A 23,739-nucleotide genomic window follows, 5' to 3' on the forward strand; every position below is an offset into this window, starting at 1 on the left:
CAGAACCACAGGCTCAGTTTTCCAGCTTGCAAATTTCTATCTCCCAAAAAAGCATTTCAGAGTCTTTCCATCGCTCTGATAAGAATAACTTGTCTACCAGGATGTGAAAATACTGGGACTGACAAACGATGGAAAAAAAGTACAGTTGGCTTAGCTTTTCACCATTTAATTTTATTAATCTTTGTAAGCAAGCAGTAAAGAGTACAAAAGATACACAAGCTGTAGTTTGTACACACTTCCAGACGCTGTTCACTTCGCTGACTCTCCACGGGACCTGTTCATTTCCAGGTGACAGGGTGTTACACCCGCTGATCAGGTTCTGACTCGTGCTCGGGGCAGATTTAGGTAGGGTTACCAGCCGCACTGCTCCACCGCTCCTCCAGACGTAACCCCCAGAGCCAACGACAGCCAAGCTGGCCGTGTGTCTGAGCCATGGTTTTTTACTGTGACACTGAAAGGTGATCATGGTGCTGGCTGAGAAGAAGCTGCAAGCTACGGCGGCGCAGCTGGGTGGCTGAAGTTCAACAGTTTCAGCTTTCCCAGCTAAAACTGGTAGGAGACGTAAGACGGAGTTCTCATTCCGGTGGCTATCATACTGATACAGTAAAGGCACATATAGGGGAGAAGGGAGCACTGGTGAAGAAGGAAAACAGAAGGTGGTTCGTGGAGGAGAGATATTTTTCAAACAGACATTGGCTCTATCCAAGAATATCAGGAAGTCCAAATGATTTTTTAATAAATGTTCTTGTTCACTAGCTGCCAACTCAGCAAGTCTAAGGAGGCCGACTTCTGAGCATCTCACAACCAAATCAATACGGGGAATAGCTGAAGTTGGGATAGAAAACACCCAATATGCCACCGGAATTCATAATTCAATGTTTATTTGAATTTTGAGCGTACGCATCAGCACATAAGATTTCTTACATGCAAAACATCTGCGTGGAAGCTGCAACCCATAAAGACTCGTGGGCTTTAGCCAGCTACCGACAGATGCTGAATACGGCAACCTCCCTTTTAGTTTACACTTTTTCATGCTGAAAATTTCAGTGCAAGAAACGGGTAGCCATACCTTCAGAGAAGAAAAGATGCAAGGGTAAATACATGAAGAGGGAAGCAATCCTGGAGAGGCTGGAAAAGGAGGAATGTATAAAAATGTTTGGCAGCGACTGTTTGTAGGATATTTGGGGGAATATGGTGGGTGAACACAGCTCCGTGTAGGTAGTGAACCTGGGCGAAAGGAGATTGTAGAAGGACAGAAGAGAAGTGGAGATGCTTTTTCTCCTTTCGCAGGTCCTGAACAGTACAACAATCCCTCCTGCCAGCTCCAAAGCCCTTCAGAAATGTCCCCCTCACAGCTTCACAGATCAAGTTGAGGCAGTATTAAGAGGAATGAATAAAAACACTGTGCAAATGGAAGAGATGGCAGGTGACACAGGAGTCTTTTCTGAGGGTTTGTTCAGAAGCCAGCTACACAAAAGACAGAGAGAAGAAAGGAGCACTGCCCATGAAGGACTCCTGGAGCAGCAGGCAAAATTGTAATGGAAACACCGTGGAAAGGCTGGTGAAGGCACTACAGCTGAGGGCAGCAGCTGTGACTGCAGCTACGTGTTCCTGAACCCGCTACACAAAGGGAGTTCTGCTGCCCTACAGCTTGGCTCCTAATCCTCTTGGCCGGGAATGAAGGGCTTAAATTTTGGCGTACTCATGCTAATGCTTCAGAAGATCCAAGGCAGACAGTTTTGATACGTACATGACAAGCTGGCACAGACTGCAACTGAGATCACAGAACATGGGAAATACAAGCCAGTAGGAGGAACTACAAGAAATGTTTCTGTTGAGGGTATTAGAGAAAAAAGACACTAAAAACACTACAGGTTTCTGGAGGTAACTGTGATACATTTAAATTAGGTTCTGTTATTGGAATCTGAAAAGATTTTGTTCCACCTTCAAAGCAAATCTTAAGTGCTGTAACAGAGGCATCCTGAGATCACTGTAGTACCAAAAATACAGCTCAGCTTTAACACGGGCTTGACAGTCCTGAGGGATGTTGGCAATTTATTACAACTTTATGTGGCAGGGCTCAATCAGTTTGGAATAGCAATAAAAACAATTCTATCCCAGCCGTGCTGTTCCCCTCAGTCTGTGTGATTACCCAGCGTTTGTTCCAGTTTCAGAAGCTGGATTGTTTAGGGGATTTGTGTCAGCACTACACAAGAACAGGCACCATGTTCTCTTCTCCCACAATTTTTACTGACTCACTCTTCAATTTTATCTTAAACAACTGCCATCATTGATCAAATTTATCCCCATCTGATTTTACCGGTTAGCACAGAGTTAATGGACAAAAATTCATACATACCTGACAAGAAGAGGCTATTTAAACCTTAACAAGCAAAGTGGCATATCTGCCCATGCTTTATCAGCCTCACACTGGACAAACTAGTTTTACAGAAACAACTGCCAAAATATTTCTGAACTGCACTCCAGTTCACCATGTCACAGATTCCTGAATGCCTTTTGTCTCCTTTATTTATGCTTCTGGTCTTTTCAGGACTTGTTGCCTGTCTTAATCTCTCCCTCTGTTTTTCAACAATAAAGTCCTACAGAACTTCATAGCATGAAAGATTCTTCTTTCAGTCTTTAGTAAAGTTCATTCATTCTGGAGTAAATACATATTCCACACGACTGATGTCCTTCCGATTACGTGACACGATACACACGTAAACAAGGAAGAGAAGACACAACAACGCCGTAGCTGTGAGGATGATGAGGAGCCCAGCAAACAAAGGAGGTTTCAGAGGTAATTGGATCATCTTGCTTTCTGCTGGAATCATGTTCGTGAGGCTTAGCATGTAACCAAGTGACCAGGTTATGCTGCTGTTACCAACCTGAAATACAGATAAAAGAGTCCTATTCCCGTGAAGTTTACATTCAGATAAAAGAGGTTCCAAAAGCTGAACGGCTGATGCTGGCAACTGTCTTCTAAGTTATCGGGGAAAAAAAATAGTGGAATGTATGAAGAAATATAGAACCATTTTATATTAGCATTTTCTGGAACTGAAAAAAAGTAATGATCGCTGGGCTAAAGAAATGAGACACAGGTATGAGATGGACTGGTGCAAGGATGTGTGATACATAAGCAGGCCTCCAATTATGGGATTTTCTGTGCATGAGACACATTTTAAAAAATCAGCACTATTGTGTTAATTCCTAGAACTAGCAGCCATCTTAGCCGAATCCTAGAATGTTATTTAAACAAATAAAAATAATAATAAAAGAATCCAACTGACATGGACAAAGAGGAGGCCAGGATAAAGTTAACGTCTTTAATGAACTGTTTTAACCAGTCAGCTACTGGTTGTAGGAGACCATAAGGGCCTATAACGTTAGGCCATTTCTGTAGTTGCGTGTATCCCAATACCTTTTGTTTAACTGATATTGAGAAACCTACAGCAACAGGAACTAAATATGACTGAGAAAAGCAGTAAGATGGACTGAGGTAATTCCTCATTGCTAAGAGAGGGGAAAAAACTCTCATTATGGGGTTCAGAACTTCTGCAAATCATCTAGTTCTAGATTTGGCCCAGAACTTAACACTGGTTAAGGTTCTTTGATGATTTGTGTCCACTAACTAAAAGCAAATATGCTTTTCGCAAAGACCAAAAAGCTCTCCACACTTCTCAATATATACACTTAGAGGCAAGTACTTTACCATCTCTGGGATATCTTAGTTTTAGTCTTACTATTTTCAGTTCTTTGAGGGGCAGCTCTGATTAAGAGGATGCAGTCTTGCCTCTTGGAGATTCATGATTTTCATTGTGCAAATTGTAGGTAACAGAAGCGTTCATTTCAGATAAGCCCTTTGGGTTTTCATTTTGCTCAGTATTTTTATAGTCTTGGCAAAATACAGCAAAATATTTCTGTGTTTGGCTGCTCCCATCTGCTGGGGGGCAACAAAAGATACGTACAAAAGGTTACAAATCCACCCCTCTCCAGGTCCAGATTAAGATCCCAAAGTAAAGCTCTGCTGATTTCCTGGCAGAAGGGCTAAATGTTGAACACCCCTACAGAGCTGCTAATGGAGGACAAAATAAGTCTAGATAATCCTATTTAATTCTTCAGTACACCAGTAATAGAGTATGACTGTTCAGAAAGCACTGCTTACAATTTCTCGGTAACAGCTTGTCAGTATAGCCTGCATTTAAGAACCTCCCACGCGAAGATCCACAACCATTCATTTGCTGTTTTTGCGTGCAAGTGCTGAAGCATCTCCAGACTGTACGGAGATCAAGAGACAGCCTGGGAGAGGGTTTTACAATAACGCTCTGCACAGCAGCGGAGAGGAAAGGATGGAGTCACAGAGCACTGCAGAGACCACATTTCCTGATGTAACAGCCAAATTTGCACAGTGGCCACGCCTTCTGATTTGGGAGCAAGGAATTCTTAGCGGTAGCTTTAAAATGGATATATACTACTTCACAACAAATACTTTGGTTTTTAGAAGGAAAATTGGAAGTCAGGGAAGAGAGAAGTGCGGATATTACACCAACATTGTTGTAACCTTTCTGTCTGTCAAATACCAGCCAGCATCCCACCAATATACGTTGTTATTCCAGAGAACCAGACGGATGTGCCACCTGAGGATGCTAACTGCCCTAGTGGCTTCATCCCGCCCCAGTGACTACAAACCAGCTCTGCCCATCTGCCCAGGGCTCTGCCAGCTGACAGAAAAGGGGGAGCTCTCCTGTTCAGCTCGGCAGGGTTAGCTCACTGACCTTGACTGGAGAGGTGTTTCAGGCCTTGAGCAAGCCAGTACTTTAACAAACTGGGGCAAAGTTGAAAACAGTATTATTTGACCCATTCTTAAAGCTTTTTAAAAGAATCTAGCCAGCATCACGAAGTAATGTTGCAGCCTCTGGAACCAAGATGAAATTGGTACTGAGGCTTGAGAAGTGGTTTTGTTTTATGCCAAACATTTGCCAACCATTTAAAAAGGCTGTTTACAACCATTATATTTTTGTAGCTGCTGCATCTTCGGTCTTCTTCTAAACATTTTCAGATTAAAGTAACCATAAGAGGACATGATTATTACTCACCTCCTTTTGAAAATGTATCTGTGGCCAATTTCCTTCATCAAAGTTGTAGCCATGTACAAGCAAGTAATAAATGAAATTGGCTGAAAAACAGTAGGATCTAGCATATGTTTCTTCAAATTTAGGAAGCATAAACTGGAGCTGAAAGCAAAAGTTTTTTTTTTTTTAACATGCAAATTGTGGAACACAAATACTTTTGGGTTTTTATAAATAAAAATACTTTGGATTCTAACTAAAATTTATTTGCATTTTTCAGAAACAGCAAGTATAACTGTGGACAACTAGACATAGAGATTTAGTGTGAAAAGACCCTGACAGTGACATAGCTTATGTGGTGAAAAAATAAAATAGACTAAAATAAACATAAAACTGCAGATAAAAGATTGAGGATGTTATGGTTCCTAAATTTTCCGTGTCATCTTTACAGCATGGTTAAAACTGTGGTAGTAAACCGCGGCCACAAATCTCTTAAAGAGGATCACAGACGGAGTGCACCTTGCATGTGGCAGTCAGCTATCAAGCTGTGATGGTGGTAAATTACGGTAGGAAATGCTAGCAACAAAATGAATGCAAACAAGGAGACAGTTTGGTGATCTGAGGTACTTTCCTTCGATTTTAAAATAGGTCTATCAATTTACTCTAGGTTAAAAAAAAAAAAAGGCTATGTCTTTTCCTCATAGGAACTCTGTGGGGATGATAATGAAAAATCAATTTGCCTTCCACCAGAACAAGTTCTTCACAGCCAGCATTAGCTCCCATTTAGCTCGAGTTCCAGCTACAGTGCATCACCCCTGTGGTACTGTGCGCTTGCTGATAACGTAGGATACAGTTGTTAGCTGCTAAGTGCTTTGAATATAATAGCGATAATGCTGATAATGTGCGTGATTGAAATGTGTTGCTAATGAATGTCTGGCTAAGTTGTGTTTTGAAGTTTAAGCTGGCCTGTTCTATCAGCCTTCTAAATGCTTCTATCACAGCAATCTCCAATTCCCCAAAATGCATAAATTTACACCCAAGTATATATTCAGCTGCAGCACCCCTTACTTTCTCAGAGACATCTCAGCTGTACGAAGCTTAGAGATCAAAACAGGAAAATGCATGCACTGTTTGGCCATGTTTCACTACAGCCCTGAAACTCGGCTTAGAGTCATGGCGAATGAAATTTTCAAACCTTGTCCAAACTTTAAGCATACCAGAAATACTACATGGTTTGAAACATAGTGGGAAAACAAATGTTAATGTTGCTATAGACCTGAAAGGTTTTGAATACTTGTCCAGTCCATTTTCTTTTTATCTCTCTTCTACAGATGCAAAAAATAAAAAAATAAAAACACGTACCTGGGTCCAGTTTTGTGAACAGAAAAACCACATACTTGTATTGAAGTCAGCTAGAGAAAAATGCTCAGATAAATTCAAAGCATTAATTGTATAGTAGAATCCTGAGAAAGCCTATGGAAAAGGAGTAGATGAAAGGCCTGTTACTTTCAGAACTACAGAAATCAAAAGCAAGAAAGCTCAAAAAAGAAATGCTTGTTTGCAAACCTACCACAAAATTCCCTTTAACTTTTGGCTGATAGATTCTATCAAACGGACAGTCTTCTCGGTTCCTGCAAGCAGTGAAGTTGAACAATAATGAAACCATCTCCTGGCACAGACCTGGGTCTCCTGTTCCATGGAAGCTCACAGACTGGTTTGGGTAATAATTTGCTGGTCTCAGACACTGTGTGCAGAGGCTGCCGCAGAAGTACTTCACTGTTAACACAGTCTCGTAATTCCGAGGGTAACATGGATTATCCACGGTGGAGCTGGTGCTTGATTTCTGAAGAAAAACAGTAAAGGCAACTCAAAAGCAAGAAAGACCTAATGGGACAAGAGCTACAGGAATCTTTTAACCCACATATGCACATATTCTTGTTCTCTCCTCTGTCACGGCTGATCCATACAATGTTACTGAACATCGTAATTCATAGAAACTCCTTTCTCAAAAAAATCATTGGCAAGATCAGCAAAACACCTACAGGACTTGTTGGGTCTTTTTGTTAAAAACTGGTTTGAGTTTTGTATCATTTTAACAAATTCAAAGATCTTTGAAACCTAAGTGCATTTGTCCACAACTAAGCGCCACGGAGCTTTTACTGGGGTCCCTGAACTTCACCAAGGGGAAGAGAATACAAGCCTCAAAACCTTCTCGGACAATTACCGAACAGCTGCAAGAGCATCACAGCAAGGGGTCTTCAACAGACCTGGAGCAACAGTGCTAAAAGCCTTTTCTCGGCTTCATCTCTCCCGTAGCACTGGAAGCTGTGAGTGTAGACATTGTAGTTGTAACCATATAACTTCACTTGCAAGGTGCTATTGAAGTTCTCCTGAGAGACCTCTGGGATAAACGAAATTTGAGTGGAAGCTCCTCCGAGATCCAGGGCACCCATGGTCTCTTTTCTGTATGGATGGACCCATGTCCTCCAAAGGTTTCTCTACATGTAAAAAGAAAAGAAAAGCTAATTAGAAATATCATCTGCTTGTTCTCCCTTCAAGCTTTTCTACTCCTCACTTAACTATTCTAGATTCCCCCCACCCTTTGTCCTTCGCCCTTTCTGAAAAATCCTAGCTCTGTGTTGGTTTTTTTTTTTAAATATGAGGGATGTACTTTCACAGAGTAAAAGGAGGTTGAAAGATGGAAAAAGACGACAGCACAATAATCAAAGCACTAGCCAGATCAGTATCAGAATGCAGGAAATTGAAGTCTGGTTACCCATGAGATCTTGAACAAATCTGGATGGAACTAGCATGAAGATTTGCTTGTTTCAAGGCAAGAGGAATTATTAAAGGAATAAAACACTAAAAGATCACACGGGAAAAGAGAATGAAAATAGAAGGAAAAGAGCAGTAAAGTCAAACAAAATCTTCATCAAAGGAACGAGAACCCCTAATCTGCACATTTCCTTCACTGAAACTGCAGTGGCAATAAATCTCATCCATTCACAGCTGGTGCTTCTCCCTATCACCCAAAACATTCCCCAGATTATTTATTTGATCCACACAGTCACAGAGCAGAATGTATTTTTGTATCATTATCTATCTCCATATTTACTGTAGTATTATTACTGAGGATGATATGTATGTAGAAGAAGGGAAAAGAAACTTTATGGGCTAGCAAACATGCTTATGAGAAAAACCTACAGCAGAAGGTTCCCTTTAACAGCCCCCAGCAGAATTCCACTCTTAGCCCCACTCTTCACACCATTATTGTCACAGGAATGGTGAAAAGCTTCTCTCTCCTACTTGTGATATTCCATGCTTAGGACTTCACACCACTCACTACACTAAACTGGCTTCACAGCACCTCGCATTCCCTTCAGAAGTCCTTGTGGATCTGCCCTATGCAATTTGAAACTTCCATTATTAAAATTCAGGTGGTGGAAGACTGGCACCACCCCGAAGTTCATTGTTGCATGAAATGAGGAACGCTGTGCCAGAACACGTGATTCTAATATAATCTTTCTTAACTTTGTGGGAACCAACAGCACATTCATTGTCAGGTATCACCTGGATCACCAACATCCAATTCCTGCTTATTAATTGCCGTGACTGAACAGCAACCGTTCTGCCCGGACAGTGAACAACAATGGTCTGGCTGAACTTTCTGTCAACCTAGCAAGGCTATCTGGAAGAAGTGCAGTATGCGAAGAGCAGCACACAACTGCCATAAGCACAGACAAGCAGTTGGTGGTCATCTTGGGACTGTTTTTACTGGGAATGAAAAAATTCCCAGAGAAAATACTGTCTGCCGTGGAGCACCTGCCTGACACTGTTATGAGTTCAAGGAGCAGTGCAAGGACCTTTACGCTGGTAACACTGCACGAAACAGGAGGACCCGCTGACTGACCTTCGCTCCCAAGTCCAGCCGTGACAGTTGGCGACACAGCCTGCTGCTTTTCAGCAGCACTGGAATGACCTCCATCAGCGATTTCTGTCTCGGCTGAGGCATATTTGGCCACGTAAACTTTGCTGCTTAAGGCAAACGTCTTGTCTATTTAAGACAAATGCACTAAAATTGCCAAACAGTTTGGAGGTTCCTAAAGCTGCACAGACCCTTCACCAGCCGAACTGCAGATAGCGACCACCTGAAGAAGTACGTCACAGAAAAGCAGGTGGAAACATCTTTAGTTGGCACCGCTGTCACGACAGTCTACACCTGCCACATTTTAACATACCAATGCATTTAAGAGCAACGCAACTTCTCTTCTGTGCGAGGCATCTTCAAGTCATTTATGGAAGAGCCCTGTTTTGTGGGTCAACAATTTTACCTTTATCGCATCTGTCACATCGTATCCTTTCACTTATGTTTGCTTTGTTCAGTTACTGCCACGGCAAGACCTTGTTAGATGTTACAGTGTGAAATTACAGTTATAGCTCTCATGTTTCAACAGGCATTTCCTCTCTTTATACACATGAAACTGCAAATGAAACTTTTCATTTATAACAGAGACAACAGTGAAAAGAAAAGCATGCATTTTTTTCCACACACCTCTAAGAAATTGCCCATTAAATAGTTGGCTGTTATCCATCCATACACCCCTTCCTCTGTTCCAGTTATGATTTGCGCACCCCTAAATTCAAAAGGTTGTGCTCTGAAGTAGTCCTGAATGCTTGCAAGGACTTCGTTGGCTGCTGTTTCATTTTGCAACCTAAGCAATTCACAAAACAGGAGACACTGAGCATCTGGAAAGGCAATTCCATGTTTATTCTTCACTAACTAGAAATTCAAGAAAACTCTAACAAAAGATTGACATTGTTTTAGCCTAAAGGGGAAGCTTACTGTAGGGAACAGCCAGGTACCCAGCGTCACTGCAGCAGGCAACTCGCCCACTATGTACAAACTTCACTCTTTATCATATGAGCTCATGGGTATTTTGTTTCTTACACACACTTTTTAGTGAACTGAGTGCTTATAGGACAGCTGCTGGCTAGAACAGTCCTAAGTTTTTCTTCCCTCTCTGTTCAGTCACAGACCGAACATATGAAAAACAGTTTGTACCATGGCTCAAACCACAGAGAGACCCCAAAAGTCCCATTACACCGCATTCGCACTAAGAAAGCTCTGCAGTGTGTAGCTTTAATCTGCTTTTGCTGCACTCAGATAGGCACAGACATCATCTGTTTACATAACGCTGGATTTTAAGATAGCTTTGGAAGAGAAAATTAAACGCTTGCCTTCTCCAGAGTAAAGCAAGCATTTCTTTTCAATATGGTACAGCAGAGGACTTTCATACAGCCCTCCTTTCCCTATCAAGAAAGTTAATTGAATTCAATTGGCTGGGCTCCATTTCCTTTCAAAAGAGCAATTTCCAGTGGACAGAAATGTGCCCAGTACATTTTTCACATTCTTTTTGCACAGACTGCTATGCTGGGACGCATGCAGGGGAGTTCAGGTTTGCACTATACCTCAGCAGTCTCATGCCAGCCGTAGCCCCCAGATAAACAGAAGTGTTTTTATGTAGATGAACTGGGATTCTCTGCTTGACTTTATTCAGACAGTCATCAAGGGGTTTGGCAAGGGCTCCTGGGTTATTCTCATAGCTGGATATACCAGGGCCTAAAAGAGAACAAGTAGATTGATTGCATTCTGCTTTGCCAACTCCAAATTAGCCTAATTATGCAAACAGTTGTTATGAGAAAGAGGCTCCACCTTTCCTCCTGTAGTTGTAAACAAGGACAGGGTGGCTGAAAACTACGGCTGCTTAAGGAATAAACAGTGTAGTGACTGGCTCCGCTGTGTGAGGCAGAGAAGCTATCTGAAACTGCTTGCAGCTTTTATATATACATATATCTATATCTATAAACACACACATATAATATATATATATATGGTATATACAAATATGTAAGTATAGCCATCTAATGCCATAATGGCAATAGTGCAACATTCATGAGGAAAATAGGCTTACGTATGGCAGATGTTGTAGAAACTAAGATGTCTAATGAACGTAAAATTCCCCTGATCTGCCAAAATCGAGAAAATCCCTCCTTCCACAACCTAAGAGAAAGATTTCCTAACTTGTTTCGCCGCAATTGTTGTGGGAACCATGGCACCTCTGCAGCTCATTGCTCTCAACTGACAATAAAATAAAGGGGCTTCTGCAGGGAATTGCTGGTGAAATTCCCAGATGCACACAAATGGCTCTCGAACTCACAGAGGTACAAGTCTAGGTTGGTACCTGGTATTTCACAGCCCTCCCAATTTCCAAGGCCTTACAATATCCGGAGTGAGTCACACTGTGCTGCGCAAGGCGTCACTACTCGAACAATTAACATCAAAGGCTTTCCTCCATTGCTCAACGCCCCAAGGACCAGCAGGACCTCAACTTGTTCAGGCTTAACTTGGGTGTGAATGACAACATTCCTTACTAAAATTCCCCAGCCAGGGAAGCGGCGCACAGAGAAATCCAGGCATTCCCACGGAGCCACTGCCCTGCGGAGAACAACCCTGCCAGAGCCCCATCCAGTTCTCCTGCCACAGCCACCTCTCCCACCAGCCCGACCCCAAGCTAAGCAGGGGGCAGCTCTCAGAGAGTTAAATGAGGAACCGTTTCTGTTCAGCCACATATGCCCCTGCATGGGTAAAGAAGAAAATAAAGGAAAAAATAAAAAAGGAGACTTTACAGCCTCCACTTTCCACCACTTCTCCTTCCACGGTGTGAACTTACAAACACTACCACGTCGTCATTAGATATTCCAGCCCTGGTTTGGAATAAGACTTTCTAAAAGTTTTAAGTCTAGCACAGCCAGGCCTCAAGCTGGAAAAAAAAGCTGTCATCAGAGGAAAACCCAGCAGCAGCTGCTGTTCCACTCCCTCAGCAGCTGCTGTCGTCTAACAGCCCCCAAACACCCCCTTGGTGGCAGCAGCCTCAGTCTCTCAGTGTTCAAGAACAGGCCGAGCAGGACACAGCGCTGTGACCATTTGTTCTGGGGCAGGTGCTTGCTTTGCTGATGCTTAGGGCCTGGCTAGGACAAACTAACTGCACTACAACTAAAGGGTTTTCATTTGGGGCTGGCTTGAACAGACAAGGCAGAGGTACCTAACAAAGGCAGAAATTAAATCATGAAAATGTTATGGAGGTTACAAATTAGTTGGTAATTCGACTTCCAAGTTCAGTAGGTACACGACAATCTGCCTCTTGGTAGGCCCAGAACCACCCCCCCAGTTTAAGGGCCTTAGGCTGTGGTCAGAGGGTCACTGAAGAAACGAGAGCAGATGGATTTGTCACCCTCCCTCACAGCTCTGCTGGGAGCCTGCCCCACGAACCCTCTGCCTGCTCCGGTGCAGAGCCACCCAAGCCTGGAGCGGTGAGAGATGCTGATTTGTTACCCTGGATGAGGAGAAGTACTTTGTTTGACTGTGGTTAAGGCCCCTCTGGACCTGTGAACAGTTCACAGCAATTTGGACTCCTCTGTTTTGCCATTTTTTGTTTTCCCCTCAAGGTAAAAACAAAACCTAAAGCAATTAAAGCAAATTCACAAAGTACTCCCTGTCATTTTTAGAGGAGAACAGTAACTCAGTTTCTCTGTGCATCCTTCTCACACCAGTATCCCTCGAGGCAACACCTCGGCAGGCAGGTTGCCACTCCCCTGCAGCCTGTGAGGACACACCATCAGGCACGTGACAGCACGTTTCTTCTGTGCACATTACATTTGTTTTCCTTTCCTTGCTCTAAAATTGCTAAGAATGTCCACACGTGCTTAATGCTGATGATAGAAATGTTGGCAGTGTCAAGAAACCATTTGCTCCTTCTCATCCCCCAGCTACTTATGGACCTCCAGAGCTGCATCTCAGACAGCCATCTCCAAGCACAAACCAGGATGCAGGATTTTACATGATCATGACTGAGAGAGAAGGGAAAAACTCTCCTCAAGTGCCACAGTTATTATCAGAGATCAACAATACTTGCACTGAGACTTTATGGGACCAGATGAGATGCCCAGCAAGATCATGGAGCAGATTCTCCTGGAAACTATGCTAAGGCACATGGAAAATAAAGAGGTGATTGCTGACAGCCAACCTGGCTTCACTAAGGGCAGATTGTGCCTGACCCATCTGGTGGCCTTCTACGATGGGGTAACAGCACTGGTGGATAGGGGAAGAGCAACTGACTTCATCTGCCTGGACTTGTGCAAGGCATTTGACACTGTCCCCCACGACATCCTTGTCTCTAAATTGGAGAGACAGGGATTTGATGCATGGACCACTTGGGGGGTAAGGAATTGGCCGGATGTGCTGCTGAAGTTGACTAAGAGCTTTGAAAGTTATTACGAAGTAATCCACAACAAACTGTTAAAGCAGATACTTAACGATACTGGAGTCTAAGCAGAAGTCAGTACAGCTTAGCTTCCTCTCTCTGAAAGGAATCAGTGCAAAACCTCAGGCAAAAGACAAGGCAGGTAGCCAGTGGTACCTGCCATGGGACACCTTCTAGCACCACACAACTACAGGTCTTCCTGAGTCGAAGGCCCACCTACACATGGATATTTGACACAGCTGCGACATCTTGTTAGAAACAGTTCTGCAATGGAGCTATTTTACTCGGTAATTTCATTAGATGCTTCCTAGCTTTCTAGTCTCTGTAGCTCTAGGACAACCTCTTCCTGTTCAGCTCCTGCATGCCTTCCATAATCCCCCCTCAGCTGCCTCTTTCAAAGTAATCACTGAGGAGTTCCAGATAAACTGCATGAGCCTTGTTTCTCTAGGAAACCTGACTCAAACAGCAAAGGTTTCTTCAAACATCACTAACACCGCCGGAAAATAAAAGCTAATTTGTCAGACTTCAATAGCATAGCTGGCACCCATTTTTGCCCCATCAAAATTCATGGCAAACATCTAACCAGGGATAATTCCCCATTCTTCTCAAAGACTTTTTATTCCAAGCTATTTTAAATATATTTTATACTTTTCTTTTAAAAGAAATTATTCCAGTGCACAAGGTCGAAGCATTTACAGGGCCTGTCTCTCTGTAAATCAAATTCTGTCTGCACCAATCACGTGCTGCAGTGGAGTAAACCAGGTTTGGCTATAATTTCCTCTCTCTGTTGGAAATTAGAGCATCCTACTGTATCAACAGGAGAAGGACTGATGCTGTACAAGAGAGAGATACAGACACAGTCTTAACAGTGCTTGCTCCCCAGCACTGAAAAGGGAACACAGTGGAAAACAAAACAAAACAGAAAACAGTATAAGCTTTCAGCTAACCTCTTCCTGGAGGCTAGAAAGAAACGAGGAACTGCAGTCTGAGCATACCTTTCACGTTGCACTTGAAGGTTTGGCTCACTATTCCCGTGTTGTTTTCTTTTTCTGCTGGCCATTCATAGACACAGACTGTAGTCCGTGAGGATCCAGCATCAAGAACTATTCCGTACTGGGGAGAAAAAATAACAGATTAAGAGACAAACAACAAGAGACAAACGGTGACACCGTAAAGGCCTGCATGCAGCTGTACTTTGCATCATCAAACCCTTTAGGAAGTGCAGGCACACTCTTGTAAATATTTACAAGAGTAAATATTTACCTGACTAGTGTCAGGTGGTTAGGCAGAAATCCATCAGATAAGCAAAACAAAGGGTGTAACACAAAGAGCATGCTGTATGTCCTCAATCATGAATTCACTGGAAATGGAGAGTGCTCATCTCCCTTCCGCATCAGGTTCAAAATCCACACAGACACATTTATAGCACTGTGTTAAGACCCAATTTTGCAGCAAATTGCTTTCCCATTATCCCAACTACACTCACTGGACAAGGAAGGGTTTGATACCTAAGCACAGGCTTTAGATTCAAGGATGCCCCAGGGATCCATAAAGTCATGAGCAAAGAGGTAAAAATGTGTAATAGCCCACAGGAAGATTGATGAAACAAGCCTGGTTCTTTTCTAATTTTGCCATAAAGCTTTTCCTTTGAGTGGCTTAGGCAGCCACGCGTGAGTCTAGCTCTGAAAATAGCCTGAGCCAGAGTGCGAGACAACAAGGGAGGGAAAGAGAATCAACATTACCCCACTTTCATTTATGAAGTAAATGAAAAATATTACCATGACCTGCCCAAAGCCACTGGGCACTCTGCAGGATTAAAGTACAGGCTTCTCCATCTCATTCCACTGCCCACCAGATCAGTCACCCTCTTCCCCACCTTTTGTGGCAGCAGAAAACTGTGGCAACCAGGCAGCAGGCAAAGGGCATGAAGGAAAGCTGGTGAGGCTGCACCTGCAATATTGTGTCCAGTTCTGGACCCCCAGGTACAAGAGAGAACTGGACGTACTGGGGAGAGTCTAGCGTGGGGCTAACGAGGTGATGAAGGGACCTGAGCGCCTCTCCTCTGAGAGAGCTGGGACTGTTCAGGCTGGAGAAGAGGAGGCTCAGGGGGGATCTCATCGATGTGTGTAAATACCTGAAGGGATTTTGCAAAGAAGATGGAGCCAGGCTCTTTTTGGTGGCGCCCAGTGCCAGGATGAGAGGCAGTGGGCACAAACTGAATGCAGAAGGTTCCCTCTGAACACCAGGCAGCACTTCTGTGCTGTGCGGGTGATGGGGCACAGGCTGCCCGGTCTCCCTCCTTAGATCTCCAAAATCTGCCTGGACGTGCCCTGGGCAACCTGCATCACGGAGCTGGGCCAGGTGGCCTCCAGAGGTCCCTTCCCACCCCAGCCTTCTGGGATTTTGTGAAAGCAAACTGCAATTTTGTTTATCCTCTTTTGGATCCCTCAAAGGAAGTTCAGCTGTCCCCCTCTTCCAAAACCATGTAACTGGTAGGAAGTGCACATTAATAGGGCTCATTTCTTAGGCAGCATTTTTTCTTTAAAAAAACAAACGAAACACAGAAGGAGCTGAACAATACTGCAAAATGAGAGCCTCCATCTGGCTGCAAAGCAGTATCAGCAGCTGCAGCAGCAGCCCCGTCCATTTCATCACACTGCCTCCCTGGAGAGCCTCAGGTCTGACCGGGGAAGATCGCTGCTTCAGGTGGCAGACCGTTCAGCCTCTGCACCTCATTAGTTCCCACCTTCCCACTGTAATCCTACAAACTCACGGCCCTCAAAGAATTACCTCTAATATCAGTCTGTCTCCCAGAGGGCTGTTAGGTAATGAAAATTTCGCTCATATTTACCCAGCTGCTATTTAACTTGATCAACTACAAGGCGAAAGGTTCCACAGCCACCATCAATCCGCTAGGCCGTCAGGCTCCGTTCAAGCACCATTTCAGCAAAGACACTTGAAGTGTGCTCCCCCTCCTCAAAAGACAGATGAGCACTCTGCAGACACATCATGCAGTAATGGTAGATTTACTCAAGGGCTATTAATTAAATCTAGTCTCAGTCAGCTCCAAGTGTCAACCAGAAGCTTTTAACTTGGCTATTTTTAGTGCTAACTATCGTGCCCAAGGAGAGCTGGAAAGTAATATTTTTACCTCAGCTAACCGTGAGGCTTTTTGACCCATTTCCATCCTCCTGCTTCAGGATTTACCTGCATTTCCCATCCTGCTTCCTGAAAGTAACAAAATTACATCCCAAAGAGCAGTGGTACAATTATCTGAACCAACGTGTAGCTAGCATTTTCTCCTCCTCCTCCCATTTTTCCTACATTTTTCCTCTTGTTTCCTTTAAAAAATATATAATCCTTTTTGAAAGGGACTCCAGGGGCTATTTCATAATCCTATGAACCCTGCACGCACTTACCAGAAGCTAAATAAAACGCCAGGTAACAATAAACCAGACTTTGTCTCTAAAGGTGCACTCACGTATCTCTTTTAGCTGCAGCGGGCTCGCTGAAGAGACAACTACCACCTACCCTACCGTTTGTCCTTCCCTTGCCAGAGGGTGCCCCTCAGTCCCCTCGCAAAACGACCTGTGTGAGCACTTCTGTGCTGCCTCGCAGGCAGTTTTATGCTCTTCACTCAACCAGCCTAGCTGTGGCCAAAACAGGTCAGGAATATTTACCTGAACAGCTCTGTCTGTACATCTTGAAGAAATGTAACCTCAACAGGGAGGACTAACAAGCCCCGGGATTAATCACCTTTTCAGCCTGACTTTTTCCTCGTTAGGGCTCACAAAGCACCAGTAGACAAGCAGATTATTTTTTTCAGCTGGTACAAAGGCTCATTACATTTAGAGCTAGCATCGTTTACAATTCTGGACTTCTTCACCAACCATGTCACCAAGGAAAAATTATCTTTTGTGCCACAAAGGAATGAATCTGGATGCTCTCAACATGCATCCTGGAAAAGACCTGTTACGCCACAGATAACGCAAACTCTAATTATACTTCAGTACCTGTTATGGTTTCACAAAGAAGTGCCAGAAGCAGAAGGACGAGGCCATTTACAAACAGAAAGTCCGTTTTCATCACGTTACTGCCATATTAAATTTTAATCAAGCACAGACTTCAGGACACTACCATTTCCAGGCTCCATAATACCAGGTAAGTACTGGAGGGTTTCACACTGCCATACCAAGGTCCTCCTTGCTCCTAAAGATTTACTTCTTGCAAGTGTTCTTCATTCACTGAGGACTACTTGGTGTCTCAGGAATGAAACATATGGCCCTCCATATCAACTGCAATTTTCCACACAGGCAGGCTTACAGCCCGTCTAAACCAGCTCCAGATAGTCCAGGTGGGTCTCACCTGGACTAGAGGCACAAGGTGGACATTTTTGTCACTCTGAATGTGAAACTGAACTAGCGACAAACACAAGTGATGTACAGGTTGTCGTTTAGCTGGTGTCATCAGCCTACACATCAGTCCAGTCTTGCCTGGCAAACTGTGAGGATGTGAGACTGCTCCAAGCAGAGATCTGGGACACAACAGGGAGTAAACTTGAGGCACTGTGTCCTCGTGCAAGATCCCAGCACACACACTCTGCCACACCACACAAACACATAAAACTGGTTTCAGAATACAGATTTTAGGCGAAATAGAAATTATTCTAAATCCAAAGGTATTCATAATTTCATGAAGTGTAGCGAGACATTAGCCTATCACTATGTGAACTAGCCACAAACACAAACGCAGAGGGAAAGGCAGAAAGGCCTTCCAGGAAGGATCTGACAAATTGTACAAGCTGGTAGCTATTGTCCAGACTGCAGGGCTTCTCTAGAAGGCCAGTTTCTATAGCTTTGTCTTCAGTTTTCTCTCACTGAAGAACCTGCAGCACAAGGCAAAGCCTGAACCTACTTCTCAGATTCCTTCCGTTTGTCTTTTTCAGTTTGCTCTGCCCCTCCTCACGAAGCTACTTTGCTTCTGTCAATAGCCAGCAAGTCCCAACGTGTGGTAAATCAGAAAATGCACACTTACAGCCTGAATGCTTTATGATCCTCAGGAGTGGTTTGCAATGATTTCAGCACAACCTTCCTCTCAAGCTGTGCTTGAGAGCAGAATTTCAACTCCAGGATATACTTGAAATAACTTCAGAATTATTTTGAAATTACTTCCAATCTCAGACAAAAAAAAAAAAAAGCAGTGGCATTTTTTTGTGTTTGGCCTTTCAGTCTTGGAGAAGACTTTGTGAGATAGGCATCACAGACACTGAACCAAGGAATGCTTTTCCTGCTTTGCAAGTGACTTACTCTGTCATCTTGGCCAATTCTCTTTTTATCTCAGCCTCAGTTTTCCCATGACAAAGATGTGATGAATCATTAATTTGTGGCTGTAAAGTCACTCGCATTACCCCATAAAATGCTATTTAGAAAGGAACATTATTAAATATCAATTCAAAACATTGTTCTCTGTCCTTACCTATTTTAAGGCTTACCTTAAGCCCTGGGGAGAGGATCTTTTGCTGATTTATCTGAATCACTGCAATAGCAATGACAAGAATTATGCTAAGAAGAAGGAACACTTGGGCAACAACACTTGGAGTTCTGGTGAGCATCCTGAAACAATAAAAAGGGAAACACTTAAGGAGTGTGAAAGGATCCAGTGACTGTGTATAAGACCTGAGGCCCTGAATCAATCAAGACTCCTCAAAAAATCTCGTTTCATCAAACGGATTGTGCTACATAAAAATTTCTTCCCAAGAACTGCTTGGTGCTTTGCTATCACTAACTTGCCATTGTCTAGAAGGGGCGTGTGTATACGGTTGTACTCGTGATGCCAGATTTCATCCTTAGCTGCCAGTCTGCTTGTCTCCCACCGTGCCGACATGTAGATGCAGGCTCTCCATCTCCCACTGCCTCAGGAGATGAGGGCAATGGGCAGGCTGGGGCTAGAGCACCCTCGTCCATCCCATGTACGCTTGTGACAGAGACACAGCCACGCAGACACAATGCTGGCGGCTGCTGAACGCAGATGACGGTTCCTGCCAGAGATGTAAGGTCATGGTCTATACTAGATACAGGCTGCTTTAGCAAGAAACTAGGAAGGTTTTAAGAACACTGAAGTAGGCAACTGTCTTCTAACTGCCAATGCGATCGTGAAGTAGGCTCGTGTGTGTGTCTGTGCACATATTAACGTGGAACCTATTATTATCTTTCTGTATTACTCAAAAAGTAAAAATACACAGTTTAACTCAAAGATCTTGCCAGGATAAGTATTAAATCCACATAAATCTAAAGTGTAGTTATACTAGACCAACGTAAAGGTGACATGAAGCATGCACACTGAAGATAAGGGTGTCTATAACCTCTAGAAATGTCTTCCAGAATTCAAATGTGTTTGAGGTTTCCTGTTATTCCTATTCATCCTTTATTTTTGCATGTCCCTAACCTGACAGCTCTTCACTCCAAAAGGCCTTCAAGTCTGAAAATCCCATATTGAAAATTCTTATGCTCCATGGGGACTGAGGAGGAAACAAGTGGTAGGTGACAAGCATAGAAGTTTCAGAGGAACACAAAAAGGAGAACTTTGCTGCCTTTCTCATTTTCAGAAACCAGTTACTTTGGCATAGAAATATGAGGTTAGTCTGGCATGATCTATCCTAACTCCCATCTCCTAATTCTTTCATCCTGATGGTATTCTGGTGACTTTTCAGGACACAAAAGTGCCCAGATGTTCCAGCAACTGTCAGCTGCAGAGGACAGGAGGTCAGATGTGGTCTACAGTCCATGGCCAAAGCACCCTGTGTCAGCCCACTGTACCTGCAGCACATCGTCTGTCTCCTTAGCTCCAACCAGAGCCAGAGGGCTGCGGAAGGGCAGAACAAAATGCTTCTTCACACAGCTCCCATATTCTAAGGCCTGTTAGTTCCTCAGCCTGTGTTATCCATAATTGAAAGGTGACTGAAAGAGAACTTATCTACTTGCAACCTAATTTATACCATTCATTCGTGGATCAAAGCACTGACACTTAGTGCTGGAAAAGGTAAGTCATTATCAAGGGGAAAAAAAGAAACTCAGCAAAGAAGTCTTTGAAAAACTAAAGCACTACTAAAGAGAGGAGCAATAATCATTATTATACTATTAACACTTGAGAACACCCATGATGACTGCTGAAAGGTTTTCTGCTATACCCTTTTTATCAAAGGGACACTGAAATCTTGGCTTGCTGAAGTTCTCATGTGCCTTCCTCGTACTGGAATTCACCTTCATTAGACACATTTTCTCTTTTCAAAAACCTTTTCTGATAGGGAGCATATTGGGCAGAGGAGCTTAAGACATTCCTCGTACAATCTTGTCCCATTAGTAAATAGGACAATTTCATCAGAGAATAACATGTAAATTCCAATTTCAGCAATAGGCTTTGTGTCAGAAGGAGAACACCTTACACTCCATATCCTCCTGAAGTCACCACACAGGTGACACCTTACCATCCGAACTGCACAAGTCGGTGTAAGATTTCACATAACTGGGTCAGAAGTGCAGGGCTGCACCCAATTTTAGCTAGCCTCACCCAGGTCTCACACATCCCAGGCAACACAGTAATATTTATCGCGTTCACTGAAATCTACAGAGGTACCTACAGAGGACGTTGAAGAGAGGTGTAAGGCAAGTAACTCACTGGAGCTAACATCCCACGCTTGCTAGCAAAAAGCCAAATAAGATTTTAATTAAGTATCAAAAAGCAGTTTAATTCCATTATTAAAATATTACCCTGAAGCAAGACAGAAACACAACCGTGTATTTTCCACAGCCAGTTAAGTATTGTGGACCACACAGGTATACTGGAAGATCATTTTCTACGCTTCAGTTCAAGCAAAAGGAATGCCTGTCTGCAAAGGAAAGCTGACTAAACTTCTTCATGCCACCAACATTTTGAGTTTAACCAGTTAAATATACATCTGTACAAATGCCAGTGCATATTATACGTTGAGATTCCTTTCTCCAAGTTACCTGAAACATCAAACACTTACTTTAGGTACTAACCTGTTTGTTCATAGGGCGGATGGGCAAGCACGGTATCTTTCTTCACACAGTAACTGGAGATACACAGACATTAGCGTTTATTTAGAAGTGGTCTGCAGGTGAACGCTTTTCAAGCGATGCAAAAAAATAAACAAAACCACAGCATTTTGAAACCTGCTGTGAAACCTGCGAGAGAAGGTTTCACAGACCTGCCTTCAGAGGAGGAGGAGGAGAAAAGAAGTAAAACAAGCACACGGAGCCTAAAGGGAGAGGCCGAACCCGCTGAGCTTTCCCTCTGCTCACCGCCCCGGCTGAGAAAGCTTCGAGCACCGCTTGTGGTTTGCGACAAAGCGCCAAATTTCCCCCTTTGCACGGGAAAAGCCGAGGGAAGGAGCCGATGGGGAGAGCCCAAAGGGGTAACCCGCCCGGGGGAACCCGCCCGCCCGCCATCTCCCTCCCCTCAGCGGGGCGGCCGCTGGGCGGGAAACCGCCCCTCCGCCCGGCCCTCGCAGGGAAAGAAAAATAAATAAAATTAAATTTCCCTTTCCCCTCCAGCTGCTGCTCTCTTTCCGGAAACCGATCTGGCTTTGCCTACAGAGCTGTGTGTCCCTAAACGTTCTTCGGCTCTGTCCCAGAGCAAAGGGAGGACGAGTGTGCTGCCTAGAGGTGACGCTGTGGGTATATCCCTCCCTCCTCTGTAGGAAACAAGTGTTGCTTCAGCAGGGCTTTTCTCAGCCCTCACAAACCAGCACCTCTACAGTTTCAAGGCTTCCTTTCCATTCAGGTTGAAACATATCAGCCCCCCTGGGTTTGTAGTCTTGGTGGATTCCTTACCGAACCTGGCCTGGGCAGCAGGGTTAGCACGTACTCAGATGCATGTGTGAAAGCAGTGTCACAAAGATGAGGCTCCCATCACTTGTCCGACCTGTGTGATCAGCTCCAGACGGGGATTACACGACAGCCTACAGGATGGGTTTGCCAGAGACAGGAGCTCTGGAATCACAGTGAGATACCTTAACCACTTTGTCATCATTTGCCTATTCTTCTTGGATTCGGATTCACATAATGTAAAAAGAAATAAAATAAAAATGCACTTCTTCGATTTCTTTTCTCGTAATGATCTTGATGAATTACAGTATCTCTGATCTATGAATAAAGAAAGGAGAACAAGGAACCAGCTGCAGCCTAGTGACTCACCTATAAGGTTCCTTACATAGCCTACCCATTTCAGGACCTCTGCTCTACTGTGCCCTGCGATTAGGAGCAGAGGTCATTTCTTTTGATGACAACACGTTATTAAAGTTGGATTAATGATGATCTTCCTGGATCAATTTGGCTATTTCTGGTTAAAGACAAAGCCTCCCATCCATCCTGATTCCCTGCCTGCTGCATGTACTTCCTTTCTTCTGTATCGTTTCCCTTTCTGAGGCATCTTTTTCTTCTTCCATCCAAGTATATTTGTTTTAATGCATTTAGTCCAACGGACTGCATTAGTCTGCTCTGCTGGGGCAGAATCTGTTTCAAATGTCCATTTTAAATGTCAGAGGAGCTGGATTGCTTACAACCCCATGGTAAAGCATACTCTTTTTGCTAACATCAAACGTAAACACTTTGAAGTAAAAAATAAAGCACTGGCATCCACCATCACTTCAGCTAGTTCTACAGCCTACTTCCACCAGTGACCACAGTGTAATGTTCACAAAGAAAGTAAAACCTGACCTTCCAAAGCATTCATCAACTTCTGTAAAAATAGGTATGAGAGATTCTTTTTCTTTCTTCACCATTTGCAAGAGCTGGGCTGTCGCACAAGCTGCTTGTGACATTTATTGCTGTGCTAAAGCCATGATAGCAGTGTAAGTGATATGGGCTGTAAAATCCCCCAGCTGCTTTTAAAGTCCAGAACACTGGTCCTAAATCAAATGGTCTAAAAGCAAGATTCCCCTCCAGGCCAGCCCAGCATCTGTGGCATGGCAGGTAACTGGTTTCTTCATCAGTTCCTCTGATTCGACTCAGGGCCCATCTTAGATCCCCTGCTTTGTCTTGTTTTTCTTTCCTAAGCCTACCTCTTTGGCTTTTCTTCAGTTCCTTCCTCAGCCCTATCCTTCTTTTTATAGCTCCCTTCATCTGATTCTCCATCTCTTCTTCACTACCAAGGCACAGATTAAACTTGCTGCCATTTTCCCAGCCTTCACCATGCCTATAGTGTGCACACCTCTCCATCATTTCCTTTGCTGCAACAACTTTTTTTTTCCCCTTCAAGTATCCTTGTTTTAATGCATTTAGTGTAACTGACTGTATTGATTTGCTTTGCTTGGACAGAATCTATCTCAG

General features: G+C 43.6%; 1 protein-coding gene across 3 annotated transcripts; it reads right to left on the reverse strand.

Moving 5' to 3' along the window:
* Nucleotides 1-150: 150 nt before the first annotated feature.
* Nucleotides 151-22,261, reverse strand: ENTPD3 (ectonucleoside triphosphate diphosphohydrolase 3). Of its 3 annotated transcripts, none has more exons than XM_080582706.1 (11): nucleotides 22,243-22,261; nucleotides 21,430-21,482; nucleotides 18,882-19,002; nucleotides 14,386-14,503; nucleotides 10,539-10,689; nucleotides 9,622-9,781; nucleotides 7,337-7,567; nucleotides 6,640-6,912; nucleotides 6,432-6,542; nucleotides 5,097-5,234; nucleotides 151-2,888 (listed from the first exon to the last, which is right to left on the reverse strand). In XM_080582706.1, exons 3-11 carry the CDS (start codon nucleotides 18,999-19,001, stop codon nucleotides 2,655-2,657), a joined length of 1,536 nt encoding a protein of 511 aa, XP_080438832.1. In that variant the 5' UTR covers nucleotide 19,002; nucleotides 21,430-21,482; nucleotides 22,243-22,261; the 3' UTR covers nucleotides 151-2,654. The 3 variants fall into 3 exon arrangements, with proteins under 3 accessions (XP_080438832.1, XP_080438831.1, XP_080438833.1); XM_080582705.1 differs by lacking the exon at nucleotides 22,243-22,261 and adding an exon at nucleotides 21,712-21,972; XM_080582707.1 differs by lacking the exons at nucleotides 18,882-19,002; nucleotides 22,243-22,261 and having other exon boundaries at nucleotides 21,430-21,973.
* Nucleotides 22,262-23,739: the final 1,478 nt, after the last annotated feature.

This window comes from Anser brachyrhynchus (genome assembly GCF_964034855.1).
Source record: "Anser brachyrhynchus genome assembly, chromosome: 2".
Lineage (NCBI taxonomy): Eukaryota > Metazoa > Chordata > Aves > Anseriformes > Anatidae > Anser > Anser brachyrhynchus.

What these genes read in the sequence shown, in the direction of transcription:
- ENTPD3 (XM_080582706.1), bottom strand. Translation starts at nt 19,001, where the DNA reads ATGCTCACCAGAACTCCAAGTGTTGTTGCCCAAGTGTTCCTTCTTCTT. An exon ending in TTTTAGCACTGTTGCTCCAG is followed by an intron (nt 6,913 to 7,336) that starts GTCTGTTGAAGA and finishes GTTTTTCTTCAG; the next exon opens with AAATCAAGCACCAGCTCCAC. An exon ending in AGATACATTTTCAAAAGGAG is followed by an intron (nt 2,889 to 5,096) that starts GTGAGTAATAAT and finishes TCTGTATTTCAG; the next exon opens with GTTGGTAACAGCAGCATAAC.